The sequence below is a fragment of the Chiloscyllium plagiosum genome, chromosome 3 (assembly GCF_004010195.1).
Source record: "Chiloscyllium plagiosum isolate BGI_BamShark_2017 chromosome 3, ASM401019v2, whole genome shotgun sequence".
In the NCBI taxonomy this organism is placed as follows: Eukaryota; Metazoa; Chordata; class Chondrichthyes; order Orectolobiformes; family Hemiscylliidae; genus Chiloscyllium; species Chiloscyllium plagiosum.
In genome coordinates this window covers 22,335,962-22,355,190 of record NC_057712.1, presented here as the reverse complement: position 1 = coordinate 22,355,190, position 19,229 = coordinate 22,335,962, and the positions used below count along the sequence as shown (strand labels likewise).

The 19,229-nt window shown below is 39.9% G+C and overlaps 1 protein-coding gene across 9 annotated transcripts in view; it reads left to right on the top strand.

Annotated features, from left to right (window-relative positions):
• LOC122541600 (doublecortin domain-containing protein 2) overlaps nt 1-19,229 on the top strand; it is a 128,217-nt gene that overhangs the window by 40,461 nt on the left and 68,527 nt on the right. For all 9 annotated transcript variants that reach the window (XM_043678504.1, XM_043678520.1, XM_043678468.1 and 6 more), the window contains one exon: nt 17,867-18,013. In XM_043678504.1, the coding sequence (XP_043534439.1) occupies nt 17,867-18,013 (147 nt within the window). The remainder of the gene's footprint in view (nt 1-17,866; nt 18,014-19,229) is intronic.

Genomic DNA, 19,229 nt, shown 5'->3' with positions numbered 1-19,229 from the left:
CAAAAGCTATTATTGTTTTGCACACAAGCTACATCCTCCAGCCCTCACTGGGTCATCAATGAGATCAGTAATTGACTCAAACCAATTTTATTAATGTTGCAGTTTTAAAATGGCTATCAAGCAAAGAGGAGAAATGTATTTGTATGAGTTCTGTGCCACAAATGGTGGGGATTGTACCCCTAAAGCTGATGGATGCATTGAGCTTTTCCAGAACTGACAGCTATCCAGCTTTATGTTTTAGTACATTAGTATAAAGTCTCATACTCATGACTGAGAATACCATCAAAGGTTGCTAAATGAAACCATTGGTAGAAATTGTTGCAGCCCCTGTAGAGGGATGACTTTGCAGGGGTTTATGAAATTGTGAGGGGCATCGATAAAGTGAATAGCAAAGCCTTTTCCTTGGGATGGGGGAGTTAAAAATTAGGGGCATATTTTTAAGGTGAGAAGAGAAAGATTTAAAAGGGACCTGAGGGGCAACTTGTTCACACAGAAGGTGGTTTACATCTTGAATGAACTGCCAGAAGTTATAGATGCAGATATAGTTACAACATTTAACAGACATTTGGGTAGCTACATGAATAGGAAAGGTTTGGAAGGACATGGGCCAAATGCGGACAAGTAGAACTGGTTTAGTTTGGGAAACTTGGTCAGCATGGCCGGGATGGTCTGAAGGGTCTGTTTCTATGCTGTCTGACTGTATGAATCTTTGATCCTATGACTCTATGACTCTTATGACACTGATAATTTTTAGAAAGAATCTTGAATTATCAGTGGCTGATGGAAGGATCACAAATGATTAACTGAGGAATTTCAGGTTTTAAGATATTAGCTGTAACAAAAAAACTCAGATCAACATTAAGTAAACATTATTTTATTGGCATCATAACTACAGCAAAGAATTTCCCTATCTAACTTTTAAAAGTGCTGGAAAAAACCCCTCTATGGTTATAAGTTATTCTGTTCCTTCAGGGTGACTTCATTTGTCAGGAACCAATCTAAAATTATTCTTAGCTCCTGATAGCTTTCTTTTATTTTCTTTTCCATTCCTGAACTGACTTTTGCAGCAAAGGGTATCCTGGATTTCCCCCCCAAGTCAAAGTTAGGTGAATCTTTCAGTCCCATTTATTTCCTCAGGAATTTGATCTCTTTAACGTAAGCTCCCATCCTCTTTCTGTGTGTTAAACAACAGAGTCTGGCTTTCTCTAATTCTCTGCTGTCTGGTTCCCAGATTCTTGCAGACTGACCAGTCTGAGATTCAGGGATATCTTAGGAAAACCCTGCAACTCGATGCTACAATGGTTTGCAATGGACTCTTCCCTTCTCAAAGACCATCTCCCATGGTCATGTGAACCATGTAGGCCTTGTATCCAGGTAGAAATGTGAATTAGCTATCCTGTGGATCCTCAATTCTTATCTTGGAATTAAACAGACAGTTTACAGTCTAACTATGTGCAAAACCTGACATTCCTAAAACCTATAATTCCTGAAACCTAATACATTATAATTAGGAGGTTGTAAAAATCCCCTAGGCTCTGATCTCTTAACCTTAATTCACTGTACATTTTGGGAAAATAACTTAAAATGCATTGGAGAGGAAGTCTATTCACCACTAGCACTTCAGACCTGGTCATTATTTACAGATGTATTTGCACCTTCTTCCCAGTATGACAACCTAGGCTTCCCTGTAACAACCAAGCCACCCAAAGATATTGTTCAACAGAATTCAGAACATATTATAATGAGACTTTCATTCCTTTTTTCTTGTTGTAAATTAAAGAGATAGCCCCCAGACATAACATAGAAACATCGAACACAGGAGCAGGAGTAGGCCATTTAGCCCTTTGTGCCTACTCTGCTATTCAATATGACCATGGCTGATTATCCAACTCAGTCCCCTGTTCCTGCTTTCGCTCCATGTCCTTTGATCCCTTCAGCTCTAAAATTCAATGTTTTGGCCTCAACTGCTTTCTGTGGCAGAGAATTCCATAGGCTCACCACTCTCTGGGTGAGGAAATTTCTCCTCATCTCAGTTCTAAATGGCTTATCTTGTATCTTTCTCCATCTGGTTCTGAGCTCCCTGGTCATTGGAAATAAACTTGCTGCATTTACCCTCTCTAACCATGTTAGAATTTTATAGGTTTCTCTGAGACCCCCACCAAACCACTTAACTCCGGTAAATATAGTCCTAGCCAATCTGATCTTCCTTCATACATTAGTTCTGCCATCCCAGGAATTAGCCTGGCAAACCTTTGTTGCACTCCCTCTGTAACCAGATCATTCTTCCTCTGATAAGGAGACCAAAACTGTACATTATACATAAGGTGTGGTCTCACTAATGCCCTGTATAACTGCTGCAAGACATCCCTGCTCCTGCATTCAAATCCTCTTGCAATGAAGACCAACATTGCACTTGCTTTCTTCACGTCCTGCTGCACCTGCATTCTTTCTTTCAGTAACTGGTGTACAAGGGCACCCAAGTCTCATTGCACCTCCTCCTTTCCCAATCAATCACAGCTTAGATAAGAATCTTCCTTCGCATTTTTGCTACCAAAGTGGATTTTCTCACATTTATAAACATTAGAATTTATTTGCCATGCAATCTTATGACCTTCATATTTATAGTTATGTCATATTATAGCTTTTATCACAATGCTCCCATTAAGCAAAATTCTTCTACTGAGCTAAATACATTGTAATTAGGAGGTTGTAAAAATCCCCTAGGTTCTCGTCTCATTAACCATCATTCACTGTTCATTTTGGGAAACTAACTTAAAATGCAAAATACTTATTCTAAAAGACCTTGTTTGCTGACCTCTATTGAAATCTGTTGTAAAGTCACGCTCCATATTTACTCATTCACCATCAATGTGGTTAGAATTATCCTAACTTTTACACCTAGCTCAGGACACCTAGTCCTATCTTGGTGATGTCCTGACTTCTCATGGAATATAAAAGACACAGGATGGTAAAATTTCACAGTACAGGTTGAGGCCTTTCAGCGCAACATATCTGTGCCATGTACCTGTCAGACAGAGTCTTCCAGTTAATCTCATTCCTTCGCACATTCCCCATAGCTCTTTTTTTTGAAAGGCACAAATGCCTCTGAGTCAACTTGTAAGAGTGACTGAGGTATCTGGTATCAGTGTTGCTTCTGGGAGAGGGTAAACAGCCAGAGGTTGTGGTCCATGTTGCTACTATTGATACAGGTAGGAAGGGGGATGTGATTCTGTAATCAGTATTGAGTGAGCTCGGTAGAAAGTTAGCAAGCAGGTTTTCATATGTAATAATCTCTAGATCATGCAGCGATAACAAAGACCTGGCTCTGGAAGGGCAAAACTTAGTGTTAAATCTAGGTAGATTCACAAGTATTAATAAGCATTCATCAAGTATTATAAAAGGCAGAAAGACAAGCAAAGAAGATGGGAGAGAGGTTTTGGGTAAGGAGAGCTTTGCAGGGCTGGATAAAATGAATGTTCCAGAGAGTCCACATACACATAATCAATTTGGCTGGAAGTAAGGAACAAAAAGGGTACAATTACTTTACAAGGTGAAGTCTATAGACTACAAACAAGTGGAAAGAATATAGGAGAGCAAATCTGAAGGGAAATTACAGAGAGATGCCAACATTATAGAGTAATTATAATGGTACACTTCAATTACCCAAACATAGACAGGGATACTTGTAGTTTACAGGGCATTGAAGGGGCCAGGAATGCATGCAGGAGAGCTTCCTAAAGCAGTATGCTTCCAGTCCAACAAGAAATGATGCACTGTTTGTCCTGGTTCTTGGAAATGAGATGGACCAAGTAGACCAGTTGTTGGTTGGGACATTTTGGGAGTCAGTAATCATTGTATTGTAAGGTTCAGAAATAATGTTAAAGAATGATATGCAACTATCCCAAGTGAGAAAAATCAACTGGGGGAGAACAACTTGAATAGGCCAAGTACAGAATTAGTCAGGATTGACTGGAGCAGAGGTTGGCAGGATAAACAGTGACTGAAAAATGGACTGTCTTCAAAGAGGAGATGGGTTTACCAGTCAAGGCATATTTATCTCAAATGGGAATGGTAGCACAAACAAATCTAGAGTTCACTGGTTGACAAAGTAGATAGGCACACTTTTTTTTCTTTACCTTAACTTCTATGATGTCAGGTTAAAAAATAAAATTGAGAAGAATATTGAAGGTTCAGATGAGAGGTGAAAAAAGCAAATAGAAAATCAAAGAGGAATTATGAGAAAAGACTGGCAGCCAACATAACGAGTTATTCCAAGTCTTCAAACATCCATACAAGGGGACTAAAGGGGGGAATAAGGCTGATGTGGGGGGGGGGGGGGGCAGGCGGGGGGGAAGGACCTAGAGGCATGGTGCATGGCTAACATATTAAATTAATACTTTGCATCTGTCTTTATCAAAGATAGAGACACTACCATGGCAGTGGTGAAAGAGAATTGAACTCAGTCACTAGAAGGGTTCAAAACTAATAGGGCAGAAGTGTTGGACACAATTGTCCTGAAAGTTGACAAGGAATCAGAACCAGATGAGATGCATCCAAGGATTTTGCAGAAAGTGAGAGTGGAGATTGCAGGAGCGTTGGCCACAATATTTCAGTTTTTCATAGACTTGAAGGAGGTGCCAGAAGATTGTAAAATTGCAAATATTAAAGTCTTGTTCAAGAAAGTTTGTAAGGATAAGCCCAGCAATTACAGGCCAGTTAGTTTAACTTCAAGAAGGGGAAGCTACCATACGCAATTATTCAGGATAGAATTAGTAATTACAGAGAAAAAAGTGGGTTGATTAAAAAGAGTCACGTGGAAAGGGGAAATCATGTTTAAATGTTGGAGTTTTTTAAAAAGATAACAAAAAGGCTTGATAAGAATAATACTGGTGATGGACTCTCAGAAGGCTTTTGATACAGCATCACACAACAGACTTATGAGGAAAGTTATGGATTATGTAAGGGTAAGTTGCAAACAAGATACAAAATTGGCTGAGTGATAGGAGATCAATTGCCAATGGATATTTTTGTGCTGGGCGAAAGTTTGTAGTGGAGTTTCCCAAAGGTCAGAATGGGATCTTTGCTTTTCCTGATAAAGAGGAATATCAATTATCCAGCAGTCGATTATCTGAATATTGGATTATCCAGCAAGATCGCAAGACCCTGATGCTTGGCTAAACTAGTTCATGGAATGCCCTGCAGCATTCGATTATCTGGAATTATCCAGCATTCGATTATCTGGAATTCGATTAACCAAATGAAATACTCCCCACCTGTGTCCTTTGGATAATTGAGGTTCCTCTGTATATATTAATGATTCTGGGTAATCCAAAATAGAGGATGAGAAAAAGTTGTGGCTGTAGGAGTTGCTCCTTTTCTGAGGTATTTTCAGTGTTGGAGCTGATTTCTTTGAATTCTAGGAGCAGTAATTACTGTTTTCTAAGCTGTTGCAGTGCTTTGGAACTTTGGGGGGAAAAAGATCAAAACAACAGCACATGAAAAAAAGATGAAGGGAGACAAAGGTGGTGACCACATTGGAAGTGAATTAAATGGAGAAAGAAACCAGCACTGCTGTCTGACTCAGTAGTAACCTGTACAGCTGCTGTCTTTGCTGTTTGGTCTCAAGTATCTCTGGACATTGGAGTTTATTCTAAGAAAAATAAACAAGCAGCAAAACTCACAGCTAACTTTGGAGAAAAACCTGTATCAGAGAGCCCACAGCAGGGGAGCAGTTAAGTGGATAGTTTTAAAGTATAACCTTTCTGTTTTTCTATGTAAATCTACAGCAGTGAGTAGAATGGGTTTTTTTTATTATAAGTTTTATTGGGATCTGTCTCTTGATTAAACTTTAAAACTATATAACATATGTACTAAGTTAGCCTGGAGCAGTGCTTCGAGAACAGTAAGACTGTGCTATTTTCTTGATCAGTAGATTGTTAAGATGCAAAAATGGTCTTTAGTAGAGTGATGAGTTCTTCCTGTCAGATGTGGGAGACTAGGGAGAGTTTCCATGTTACTGATGATTATATCTCCAGATAGTGTGTTGGGTTGCGAATCCTATCATAGAACATAGAACATAGAACATAGAAAAATACAGTGCAGTACAGGCCCTTTGGCCCTCGATGTTGCGCCGATCCAAGCCCACCTAACCTACACTAGCCCACTATCCTCCATATGCCTATCCAATGCCCGTTTAAATGCCCATAAAGAGGGAGAGTCCACCACTACTACAGGCAGGGCATTCCATGAACTCACGACTCGCTGAGTAAAGAATCTACCCCTAACATCTGTCCTATACCTACCACCCCTTAATTTAAAGCTATGCCCCCTCATAATAGCTGACTCCATACGTGGAAAAAGGTTCTCATGGTTAACTCTATCTAAACCCCTAATCATCTTGTACACCTCTATCAAGTCACCCCTAAACCTTCTTTTCTCCAATGAAAACAGCCCCAAGTGCCTCAGCCTTTCCTCATACGATCTTCCTACCATACCAGGCAACATCCTGGTAAACCTCCTCTACACCCGTTCCAGTGCCTCCACATCCTTCCTATAGTATGGTGACCAAAAATGCACACAATACTCCAGATGCGGCCGCACCTGAGTCTTATACAACTGCAAATTGACCTCAGGGCTCCGGAACTCAATTCCTCTACCAATAAAAGCCAGTACGCCATATGCCTTCATTACCGCACTATTTACCTGGGTGGCAACTTTCAGAGATCTGTGTACATGGACACCAAGATCCCTCTGCTCATCCACACTCCCAAGTATCCGACCATTAGCCCAGTACCCAGTCTTTTTGTTACTCATACCAATGTGAATTACCTCATACTTACCTACATTGAACTCCATTTGCCACCTTTCTGCCCAGCTCTGCAACGTATCTATATCCCGCTGTAACCTGACACATCCTTCCTCACTGCAAGCGGGCATCAGAACTGCCCCGCATTTGCCACGGGACTATGCCTACATCAGGAAACGAAAAGAATTCATTTTTGTGTTTTAAACAGCAGTCGCAGCTTTAAACCCACAAAAACTCAACAGCTGCCGGTCTGCCCACGTGACTGGGAGATAGGAGACAGAGGACAGATAGAATCCACACTAGACCAACATTACCCATGACTCATGGGCCAAAACTCCGGGATTAATTAAATATGGAAACCCATCTCCTAATCACATCAAGAGACTGACTGAAACACATTCCAATTCTCTCTAAGATTTTGCCCACAACAGAAGTGAGACTCACTGGCCTATAGTTACTAGGGTTATCCCTACTCCCCTTCTTGAACAAGGGAACCACATTTGCTATCCTCCAGTCTTCTGGCACTATTCCTGTAGACAACGAGGACATAAAAATCAAGGCCAATGGCTCTGCAATCTCCTCCCTTGCTTCCCAGAGAATCCTAGGATAAATGCTATCAGGCCCAGGGGACTTATCTATTTTCACCCTTTCCAGAATTTCCAACACCTCTTCCCTACATACCTCAAAGCCGTCCATTCTAATTAATTGTTACTCAATATTCACATCGGATTATATCAATTGGTTGAAGTGGCAGTTAGAGGCAATGAGGAATTTACAGGAGATAGGGGGTGTGATGGATGGCATTTACAGGAAGGGAGAAAAACCAATGATACTGTCAGGTAGATGGGTGACCTCCAGGAAAGGTAGCAGTGGGAGGCAGGTAGTGCAGGAGTCTCCTTTGGCCATCCCCATTTCAAACAAGTATTCTGTTTCTGAAAATGTAGGGGTGATGGACTCTCAGGGAAATGTAGCAGGAACAGCCAAGTTTCTGGTACCAAGACTAGTTCTAGTGTAACGAGGGGTATGTCAGGTTCCTAATGATTGATGGTAATAGGGACCTCTCTAGTCAGAGACACAGACAGACATTTCTGCAGCCAACAGCGAGACATCACATTAGTGTGTTGCCCCTCTGGTGCCAGGATTAAGGATATTTCTGAGATGGTGTAGAATATTCTCAAAGGGCAGAGGGAACAGCAGGAGGTCATTGTACACATCGGAACCAATGACATGAGAAGGGAAAAGGACGAAACTTTGGGGAGGAAAAAAATGTGAAGTTATTCAGAAATTTAAAAAGTAGGTCCACAAGGGTAGTAGTAATTGGATTACTTCCAGTGCCCTGAGCTAGTGAAGTAGGAATAGGAGGACAGAGCATGGATAGGGTAAACATACAAGGTCTTTTCCTCTGGTGGGGGAGTCCAAAACTAGACGGCAAAGGTTTAAGATGAGAGGGAAAAGATTTAAAAGGGACCTAAGAGATAAGCTTTAATGCAGAGGGTGGTGTGTGTGTGTGTGGAATGAGCCTGCCAGAGGAAGTGGTGCAAGCTGGTACAATTACAATATTTAAAAGGCATCTGGTAAGAGATAAGCTTTAATGCAGAGGGTGGTGTGTGTGTGTGTGGAATGAGCTGCCAGAGGAAGTGGTGCAAGCTGGTACAATTACAATATTTAAAAGGCATCTGGATAGTTATGTGACCAGAAAGGGCTTAGAGGGATATGGGCCAAATGCCAGCAAATGGGACTAGGTTATTTAGGATATCTGATCAGCCATGGACGAGTTGGATGAATGAGTCTGTTTCTGTGCTGCATATCTGTGACAATGATCTAGATGTTGATGTGTAATTATAAACTATGAGGAAGGTATTGTGGAACTCCAAAAGAACATGGATAAATTGATAAACAATAGGTGGCAGATGAGTTCCACTGTAAAGAAATGTGAAGTGATGCAATTTGGTAGGAAGACCATTGAAAGACAATATACAATTGAGGTTACAATTCTAATGATAGATACAAGTGCAGAGGGTTTATATGTGATGGAGATGATTGAAAGTGACAGAAAGGATGGAGAGATCAGTAAGTAAAACATACAATATCCTGAACTTTATTAATAGGGGCTGAGAGTAAAAGAATGTTGAAATGACGTTGAACTTGTGCAAAACATTTGTTGGACCTCAGCTGATGCTTTGTGTACAGTTTGAGGCACCACATTACGCAAAGAATGTAAAAATATCAGAGAGAGTTAAATAGTGGTTGACAAGAATATTTCCAGGGATGAAAAACCTCAGTTATTTGGATAAAAATAATTTGCATGGGTACGGAGGAAAAGCAGGAGATTAGCATGAGGTCATGATAACTTAATGAATGTCCCAATGGCCTCTTTCTGCGCCTTAACACTCCCACAATTCTGTTTCTAAGTTGATAGAACTTCATCCTTTTGATCTGTATGACTGCTAATTTGTGACTGCCTTGGATGGCCACTCTTTTGTCCTCTGTGTATTCAACATCCATCACATAATAGTCACACGCATGCAATCTGTATTATCCTCATGTAAGATATCAGCAGGCATTCCTGAAACAACACATCATGTTATCTGTTATCTGAAAATAAAGATGGGTCTGAATTTCAGATGAACTCTTTTATCAGAACTGATGCTGCAAAATAGACTCTTTTATGGAACCACAGTTAGCAAAGTGGTCAAGGATATAGTTTAAGCCATCGCTCAGCTGCCATACTGAGCTACGTTGTTAGGGATACCTTCCTAAAGCTGAGAAAACAGGGTATAGAATTGTTTGAGGGAACAAGAAAACATATTGTTTATGATGGGTCATTTTCACTAATTCCTCATTATACTCCTCAACTCCTATTTCCCAAAACATTTTTAACAACTGCTTCAAGTATTTTTCTGGTGCTAAGAGAAACAAGTCTATTTTGGAGATAGACATTCCATGTTTCTGGAATGACCAATTAAATGATCAGGCCCTCGATGAGACGTCCATTTTAAAACTTCCAAAGTATCCGCAAGTTAATCAATTCTATTTTGAAGTCATTACTGCTCCACGACCACCAATCTTAGTTCATTAAAATCAACTCCACAGGTCAGTAATCCTACTTTCTGTGAAACTACTTTAACGTTTTTGAATCGTTCACTTGGTATTGTGACTGAAATAGAATGTAACAGGATGATTTTCTTAGGAGATGTGACAGGGTAGCTGTAAATAGATTATTTCCCCTCGTGGGAGACTCAAGGAACAGAGGGCTTAACCTCAGAATCGCCTCTCTCCAGAGGTAGGGGAGATTTCTTCTCTCAGAGGGTTGTGAATCTGTGGAAATATTTTTACCACACAGGTCTGCAGAGAGTGGGCATTAAGTATATTCAAGGCTGAGCTAGACAGATTTTTAATCGGAACTAGAGGGCTTAGGTTTAGGGTGAGATGGGAAAGATTTAAAAGGGACCGAAGGGACAAGTTTTTCACGCAGAGGGTGGTACGCATACAGAAGTGGTGGAAGCTAGTACAATTACAACATTTAAAGACATCTGGTTGGGTATATGAATAGGAAGGGTTGTGGGCCAACTGCTGTCAAATGGGACTAGATTAATTTAAGATATCTGGTTGGCATGGATGAGTTTGACTGAATGGGTCTGTTTCCATGCTGTATATCTCTCTAGTTCTGACTCTAAGAGTCTTGGGGAAAAGACAGAAGTATGGAATTAAGGATTTTCACATCAGTCATTATTGCATTGAATGGTGAAGCAGATTTGATGGCCTGAACAGCCAACTTCTTCTCCAATATCTTGTGGCCTTGTGTCTTTATGTTTTGACAATCGTTCTACTGATGAGGATATATAAGTTACTTTCAATGGATTTTGAAATGGGTGCGTGTCACTTCAAGTAATGATGGAGCCTGGGACAATGTTCAAGTTGCCAGTGAGCTACTCTAGGTCCCATTTTCTTAGAGGCCATTATTAATAAATGGTTACAAATTGGTTGCTTGTCCATTCGTCTTCATTCTTTGGATGTGGGCATTGCAAGCAAGAGCAGCATTAATTGCAAGCAAGAGCAGCATTAATTACGTGACACCAATTGCCCTTGAGAAGGTTTTGGTGAGCTGCTTCATAGAGCTGCTGCAGTCTATGCAATGTAAGAGCACACATAGTACTTTTTGTAATAGTTTGAATCAATTGACTGGTTTGCTAGAGGTTAATTAAAAGTCAACCATATTGTCATGCCTCTGCAGTCACATTCAGGTAGATTTGCTTCCCTGTTGGACTTAGTGAAGCAAATGGGTTTTTAAATAATAATCCATCAGTTTCGTGATAATTGTTAGTAAGATTAGCATCTAGTTCCAAAATTATTTTGTAATTGAATTTAAATTCCCCTGTTTCCTTGTTCAGATTTGAACTTAAATTTCCAGCTCATTAGTCCAGGCCTCTGTTTTGCCAGCAATGTTAGCACAATGCTCCCATTCTTTGTTCAAAGTCAGGAACATTGGATATGCCTAAGAAGCAGTCTGACTGTGGCAGAAGCAGTCACAAACAAGTTAGAAAATGGTGGAATTTATTACGTAAGGTGATCAGCTGAAATGGGATAGCACGATAGTTCCATAATTTCACAACTTCCGTGTTGCTGGTTGAATCTGATAGATTGCGGCTATCCCTCTGCATTCCCAACCTTATTTTCCTCAGTGTCTTGGATGCATCCCATTAGGACCTGAAAATGTGTGAACTTTGAATGCTGTCAGCTTTTCTAAAGCATCCATTTTATCAATTTTTAGCCTAACCAGCATCTCAAAGATCTCCTGTTAAACTATAATTTCAGCAGGATCTTCCTCCTAAGCAAAGTTCAAATTTAGTTCAAAAATGCCCTCTGCCTCCAATGGTACATTGCTTCTGCGATCCTTAATCTGTTTTCTCTGGCTTTTTCAATACCCTTTTATGAATTCTATGCCTTCTGCCTTCCTTTTAACTTTAGCTGTTTATATCTCTTCTCATATTTTCACTCAACCTTTCTCTTCATGCCCCCTCAGAATTTGTTATATTCAACCTGGTTCTCAAGTGTACGAATAACCTGATATTTATCATTTGCACCATTTTTCTGTTTTTCTCTTTAATCATGAAGGGAGTTTAGCTTTGTATATCTCGCCTTTCCCCATTGTGGGAATGTACCTCAAATATACCTGAATCACACCCTATTGTATTATAAAGTTTTACCCCCAACTTTTGTTTCTAACTTACTTGGGTCAGTTCTCATCTTTTGGAAATTGGGCCTCCTCCAATTAAGTATTTTAACTTTAAATTGTGCTGTGTCCTTTTTAATCACTAAACTAAAGCTGGTGGCTCTGTGATCACTATTCCTGAAATGTACCCCTATTGACGCATATTAATCCTCAGAATGAGATCCAGCAATGCCTCTTTCCTTACTGCATTGTAAGCAGACTGTTCAAGAAAATTCTTCTGTACACACTTTAGAATCTCTTTTCCCTCTTTGTTCTTTAAACTTTTATTATCTCAGTTTATATTAGAGTACATAAAAGTCTTCCAATATTGAAAGAATATTGGAATAACACTGCTACTTTTGCACTTCTCTGCAATTTGGAACAAATTTGGTCCTCTATATCTTTTCTGCTAATTGGTGTTCCATAGAATATCGATTATCCCTTTTTTCAAACTAAGTCTGCTTTCATGATATTTGTAGTGATTGGAACAAGGGCCAGGTGGATTTTGTTGACTGTAAGATCCTGAATTGGGGCTGTTAACCTGGTCCAGTCATGAAGCCCTGGCTGACAGATATAAACAGGAGATTAGCATTGCCCTTTGTGAAGGGCACTGCTTGTCACTGGCCACTTGGGTTTTTCCTTTCTTCCTGGTGGTGGAAATTGAACAAAGATTCGTGCACCTTGTGTCTCTCACTGTGTCTCACACCTGCACACACACACCATGGGTGCTGGGGAAAAAAATAATAAGCACTACCGCAGTTAGGCAGTTGTGTGGGGGAAAAACAAATAATCAGGAGTTGTTTTGTGAAGGGCAAAAAAAAATAACCAGGAGACAGAGTGGAGTGCATTATTTAACCCTTCAATTCTATTTTGATTTACTCCCTGCCCTCCCCTTCACTGTTTGATCACACAGCATTGCCCTTTGATGTGACGGGCACAGCTTGTCACTGGCCACTCGGGTGTTTCCTTTCTTCCTGGTGGTGGAAATTGAATAAAGATTCATGCACCTTGTGTCTCTCACTGTGTCTCACACCTGCACACACACAACATGGGTGCTGGGGAAAAAATAAGCACCACCTCAGTTAGGCGGTAGTGTGGGGTTTTTAAAAAAAAATAAACAGGAGTGTCAGAAATTCTTCTCAGTCTGAGAGCTGGCTCTGAGGAGCTGGACCAGTGTCAAGTACTATGCAAATATAAATTAAAAAAAGATAAACAGGAGATTCCCAACTGCTTGTTTTGTGGTGCTGTGGAGTCCGTGGACCATGTATATATTGGGTGTGGACATTTGCACTCCCTTTTTGATTTCCTCAAAAACCTCCTTCTCTGTTTTTGGTTGCATTCCAGTCCTACGCTCCTGATCTTTGGGCACCCGGTACGGAGAGGGAGGGGTGGGGCAGGTCTGAAGACCTCCTCGTTGGTCTGCTCCTGGGCCTGGCCAAACTGGTCATAAACAGGTCCAGGCAGCGGACCGTGGAGGGGGTCGTTAGGGCCGACTGCCTGCCCCTCTTCCGCGGTTATGTTAGAGCCCGAGTGTCTCAGGAGAAGGAGCACCCGGTGTCGACCAACACCCTGGAGCAGTTCAGGGAGAGGTGGGCGTCGCGGGGAGTGGAGTGTATTATTTCCCCATCCAACTCTATTTTGTTTTAACCCCTGCCCTCTCCCTCACTGTTTGATTACACAGTATTTCCCTTTGATGTGAAGGGCACTGCTTGTCACTGGCTACTCGGGTGTTTCCTTTCTTCCTGGTGGTGGAAACTGAATAAAGATTTGTGCACCTTGTGTCTTTCACTGTGTCTCACACCTGCACACACACAACATGGGTGCTGGGGAAAAAAATAAGCACTACCACAGTTGGGTGGTAGTGTGGGGGTTAAAAAAAATAAACAAGGGTGCCAGACATCCTGTTCACTCTGAGGTTCACAAGGGTGTCAGAGAGTCTTATTCTCGGGATTGGCTCTGAAAGAAAGAGAAATAAATAAAAAAAAAAATAAACAGGAGATTCAGACAGTCTCTTTACACTCAGGACTGGCTCTAAGCTAGCTTGTCAGAGTCCACGTCTTGTTCTTGTGTAAATAAAGGATGACTTTGTGATGGGATATCAACCTCTGTGCAGTTATTTCAATGTTGTTTTCCTGTTTGGCCAACCACAGCTCCCCAAACTTATTTATTTTGCATGCATACATACACTTGAACCCTAATTTAGACATTATTAAATTCTCTCTTATTCTAATATGGCTGAGAGAGATTATATTATCGGTATCTTTTCAATCTCAATCACCAGCTCGATATATTTACCAAAACCACATTCCCATTTATTCATTCGTAACTCTTTATACTTATTATAACATGTTTTCATTCAGTCATTCATAAAACTGTGTTTTTGTAGTGCATTTTCCAAACCCATTACTGCTCCTTCACACCTTCAGCCTTTATCAGATGTACTTGTTAACTACATATTAACAGGGCCTCTAAACTTACTATCAAAACAGTGCTTCCGTGAAACTGCATGAATGAATGAAACTCACACTGGCAAATAGGTAAACAAAATCTCAGCTGCGGTAATTAGTTTAATATCCTTTAGTCCTTTATTAAGTACATGTATAAATTCTAATTTATTTAGAGCATATAGGTTTAGTACTTTTACTAACGTTTACTAATTTAAAAGATAAAAGGACTAACACCTCTTAATTATGCAAACAGACTGGACAGACATTCTTAATCCCATCAAAAGTAACAGTTACCACTTAACCAATGTTTCAAACATCTCTTGTTTCCCCAGGACAGAAATCATGCAAACCTTTGTGTATAATAGATAAAACAACATAACACCATAATGATATAATTTTAATATATGTAATAACTGTGTGCAAAGGGGCTCTTGTGAGGACAGTATTTCAGGATTCCATCGCCATCTCGAACTGTGATACTCCAGTTGCTGAATAAAGAGGGTATTTTTGCCACTCACTGATTTTGATCGTTATTTGAACACGGTCCCACATGTCTTATTATTTTTTATTATAATGCTACCTGCATTTCCAAATTCTCTGTGTGCCTTGTTTCTCTTTTCTAATACTATACTGTATTTTGAGGGCCCCCCACCAAGTTTGTTAAAACTTTCCTGGATAACAGTAGAAAACTGCCATATGAAAGCATGACTCCTCGCCCTGGTTGATGGAGAGGAACTGTTTGTTCTGCTTGTGAATAAATATTATGTACTAGACTGGTCAAAAGTGACAATGCCAGGGTGTATACAAGGGAACCTCGATTATCCAGCATTCGATTAACCGAACTTCGGATCATCCGAACAAGACCGCAAGGTCCCGATGCATGGCTAGCTAATGTTATCCAGCATTCAATTAACCGAACGAAATGCTCCCCATCCACGTCCTTCGGATAATTTGGTTTCCTTTGTATTTCTGAGTAAAGTGTTCCAATTTACAAGCATTTCTCCTTTTATTCAGAGGAATGGTTTATTGATGGGAATGCATGTTGTGAGAAAATGCTGGAAATACGCGGCAAGTCAGGCTATACCTGCCGTGAAAGTACACATGCTGCCTGAACTGGTTTCGAGTGTTTTCCAGCAAGTGACAGCTTCTATTTCAGATTTCCTGCAGCCATAGTTTTTGCTGCTTTGTTTCTCTGTGTTGCAAATTCTTTTAATCACGTGGAATAACGAGTAAGTGAGTTTTAATGATGACAAGACAAAGATATTGTGCTCACTGTGTTGTACCACACTTAGCTGCTTTGCTATTTGGGGAAGGCAGCCACTTTACTTATGTGGAATTTGACTTTGCAGAAAGGATTAGCTTGGATGGAGAACATCCAGCAATAGAGGAGGAAGCAAAGTCAGGCATAATATCAAGAGACTTTTTTTTCATGTTTGAACAATGCTTGGGAATATGGTTTTATATTTGCTAATGATCTTATTTAGTGCAATTTCATTTTAATTTTTCTAATGTGCTATTTATCATGGAGGTTGGCAGTAAAAGTCAACCAGTTCTCAAAGGAGTGAGCCTGACAAATCCCTTTCACTCCTTTTGGGATGTGCCATTAGTTTTTGGAGAACATAATATTGAAACGAGAAATGCACAGCAGGTTAATTAGCATTTGAACAGCAAGATACACTAATGTTTTGATGGTAATCCTTTATCATAAGCTGCTCAAGGAGTCTGATGATGGGCCCCCTCAGATCCGTTAACCTGTCCGTTTCTCTTTCTGATGCTTATGAACTGCCAAGCAATCTATCTTAGCAGTTTTATTTCAAATTCTAATCCATCTCATGGGGTTTCACAATGAATCTGCCTTTTCACAATGGGAGACTTGCAAACCATTTACATCTCTGAAGTAAGAAAGTTAAAATGAAGAGTACCATTGGTGCTGTCAGAAATGGAAGTGGCTGCAGTAGGAAGTGGTTTTCCAAAACTGGTATCAAGATGCTTTAATGAATCAATAAAGCCAAAGTACCATCTTGGGTACACATTGAGAATGTTCAATACCAGGCTCAGAGGAGATGAAATGAGAACAGAGACCCACAACGCTAAAAGAATACATCCTGATGTTGCTCTGGATTTGTCTTGCTCTGGTGCTTAGTGTCAGGGCATTTAATGAGAAAGTCGTCAAAATGACTTCTGTTTATTCTATATTATGTTTGACTTCCAAATACTTGACCTTGACAGTAGCTAAGAATACCTAGAGTGATTACATGAGTTTTCTGCTGCAATTTTATAAAAACAGCATAACCTTATAAAAAGTTTATGTCAGCTGATTGGGAAAATCATGGAAATTCTCTGCCAATTGTAAAAAAATTCTCTATCTCCTTGACTTCATACCTTTCCCTAATATCATTGTGAAGTTGGTGTGCTTAACATTATAAAATTGTAGAATGGGGGAAAGCATTATGTGGTTGCTTTAAAATATGGTGTTTTCCAGTGCTTAGAGTTAAAATGGATGTCTGAGCAGCAGTTTATAGTGTAGGTGTGCAGAGAGCGCCCAAATTGAAACATCTTGTATCGAGCAGCCAAGCAGCATTTTTACCAAGACAACAACTCTTTTCAAATTTAGCCAATCAGTTTAGCCCTTAGATATCAAAAACCAATTAAATTTAAATCTGATAGTTTTGACTACCTAGAACCAATCCAATTGTAAAGGAATTAATAGGTCATTAAAGGTGTAAAAGATGAAGGCATTTGGAAAATTGGTGAGAGCAAATCACCATCTGAAGAGATAACGATTTTCAGCTCTCAGCGAAAGCACCATCTAATTAATAAAGGTACCACGTCACTCTTAGCTAATATTCCAGACCTCAGAATTCACAGAGCGAACAAGAATTCAAAGGAGAAAAGCATTCCTGAAAGAAGATTAGCAGAGAGAGCCTGGAGTATTTGGGAAGATGTATCCTAGCTGTAATATTGAGAGCCTAACTTCTATTCTTTTGTTATATAAGTGGAAATTGTATTTTATTGGAACAGTATATGTCAGAATTTTGTTTAGTTCGAAATAGTTAGTAGTTAGACGGAAATTATTCAGTTTGTTAATAGTTCTGTTAATTTGTTCACTGTTGGAGTTAGATAAATAAACTGTTACTTGTTGATTATAGAGTGGTTGAAAGGATTTCATTTCAGTTAACCATTCCTTTATAACGGATTGGGGTGTGAGAGGTAGGTTATACCACTTTTCACGCTTCTTTTAACAGATCATAAGGCAAGGCAACCCTCTCTGGTGTTTTGGTTTTAGTTATCAGAGGATGGTCAACCTCTGCTTCATAACAATATATAAAAAGATAATCACCCAAAAATAACTTTAAAAATTTAGTTAAAGAGGTTAAAACTCTCGTTTTTTTTTATGTTCAGACTCTGCACACTCGATGGAAGAGCATTGCTAGGCGCAGCTGAATTAGATAACAACCAATATTACGTGGCTGTGGGATCAGAGAAATTCAAGAAACTGCCTTATTATCAAGTCTTGTCAAAGAAAATTACAAGTCGCGAGACCCAAGGGTAAGTTCTAAACGTTGCATGTCTGTGCACATGAATGCACATTTCAAATTTGCTTTGTCAGTACAGTGTTCTTTCATTCATTCTTGGGATGTGAGCATCACTGACAAGACCAACATTCATTGTCTTTAATTGCCCTTTAGCAAGTGGTGGTGAGCTTTAGCCTGAACCATTACTGTTTCTCAGGGTATAAGTCTTTTCTTACAATGTTATTAGCAAGGAACTTCCAAGTTTGTGACCCAGAGAATATGAAGGATCAGCAATATAATTGCAAGTGAGGACATGTCTCACTTGGGTCTTGAAGGTGTACTTGCTACTGGTGGTATTCCCATGTGTCTGCTGTCCTTATGGTAATGCATAAATATTGTTCGATGTAAAATTAGCTGCTGCTCATAGATTGCATGTGAGGGGCTTTCAGATTCTTCTCGAGTGAGAGAGTAGCTTTTAATATTTTGAAAGTAAATGCCACATTCCCAATATCAAATCTGTTGACAGGAACTGTTAAACATGTCCTGAAAAGAATGTGTATCATTTATTTTTGTACTGCAGGCAATATATTAATGTGATGAAATGGTGATATAATTATAATGGAGGTGTGATGGCCTGTAGAAGCAAGACTAGGATTTGTATATGGTAGTAGGAATTCACACCATGAGGTATTTCACTTTTGGCTTGCTTGGTGTTAATGGGGTGTTAACAGTCTCAGTATGAGTCCAGTTAACACTGACAATGTGATTGAATATGAATGTAACGGATTTAAACATCAGTCATCCACTGTGTCTAAATGTTTCAGGCGGTAGAGCCTATCAATATGCAAGGTGGGGGCCATTGATGTGAATAGGATTCTGATTACCATTTTAAATTTAATCTGGTCGGTGTCTAAACTACACAGGTGGATCCAGAGAGGCCTGACAAAGGTTAGGCTGGAATTTTTTTTTGTGGAACCAGGAAGTTCTGAAAAATGTTACGTAGACTGCTGTCACCTTCACAATCATTGCTGCCTACTCTGGAAGTGCAAACATGATGGGACTGTAAAATAGTCAGCTTTTCTTGTGTCAGTTTTTAGAAGTATTTATTCTACCTGTAATGTGAGCTGCATAAAAATAATGACAATGGCCTGACTTTAGCACACAGGGGGAAGTGGGTACTGCAGATGCTGGAGATTAGAGTCAAGATTAGAGTGGTGCTGGAAAAGCACAGTAGGTCAGGCAGCATCCGA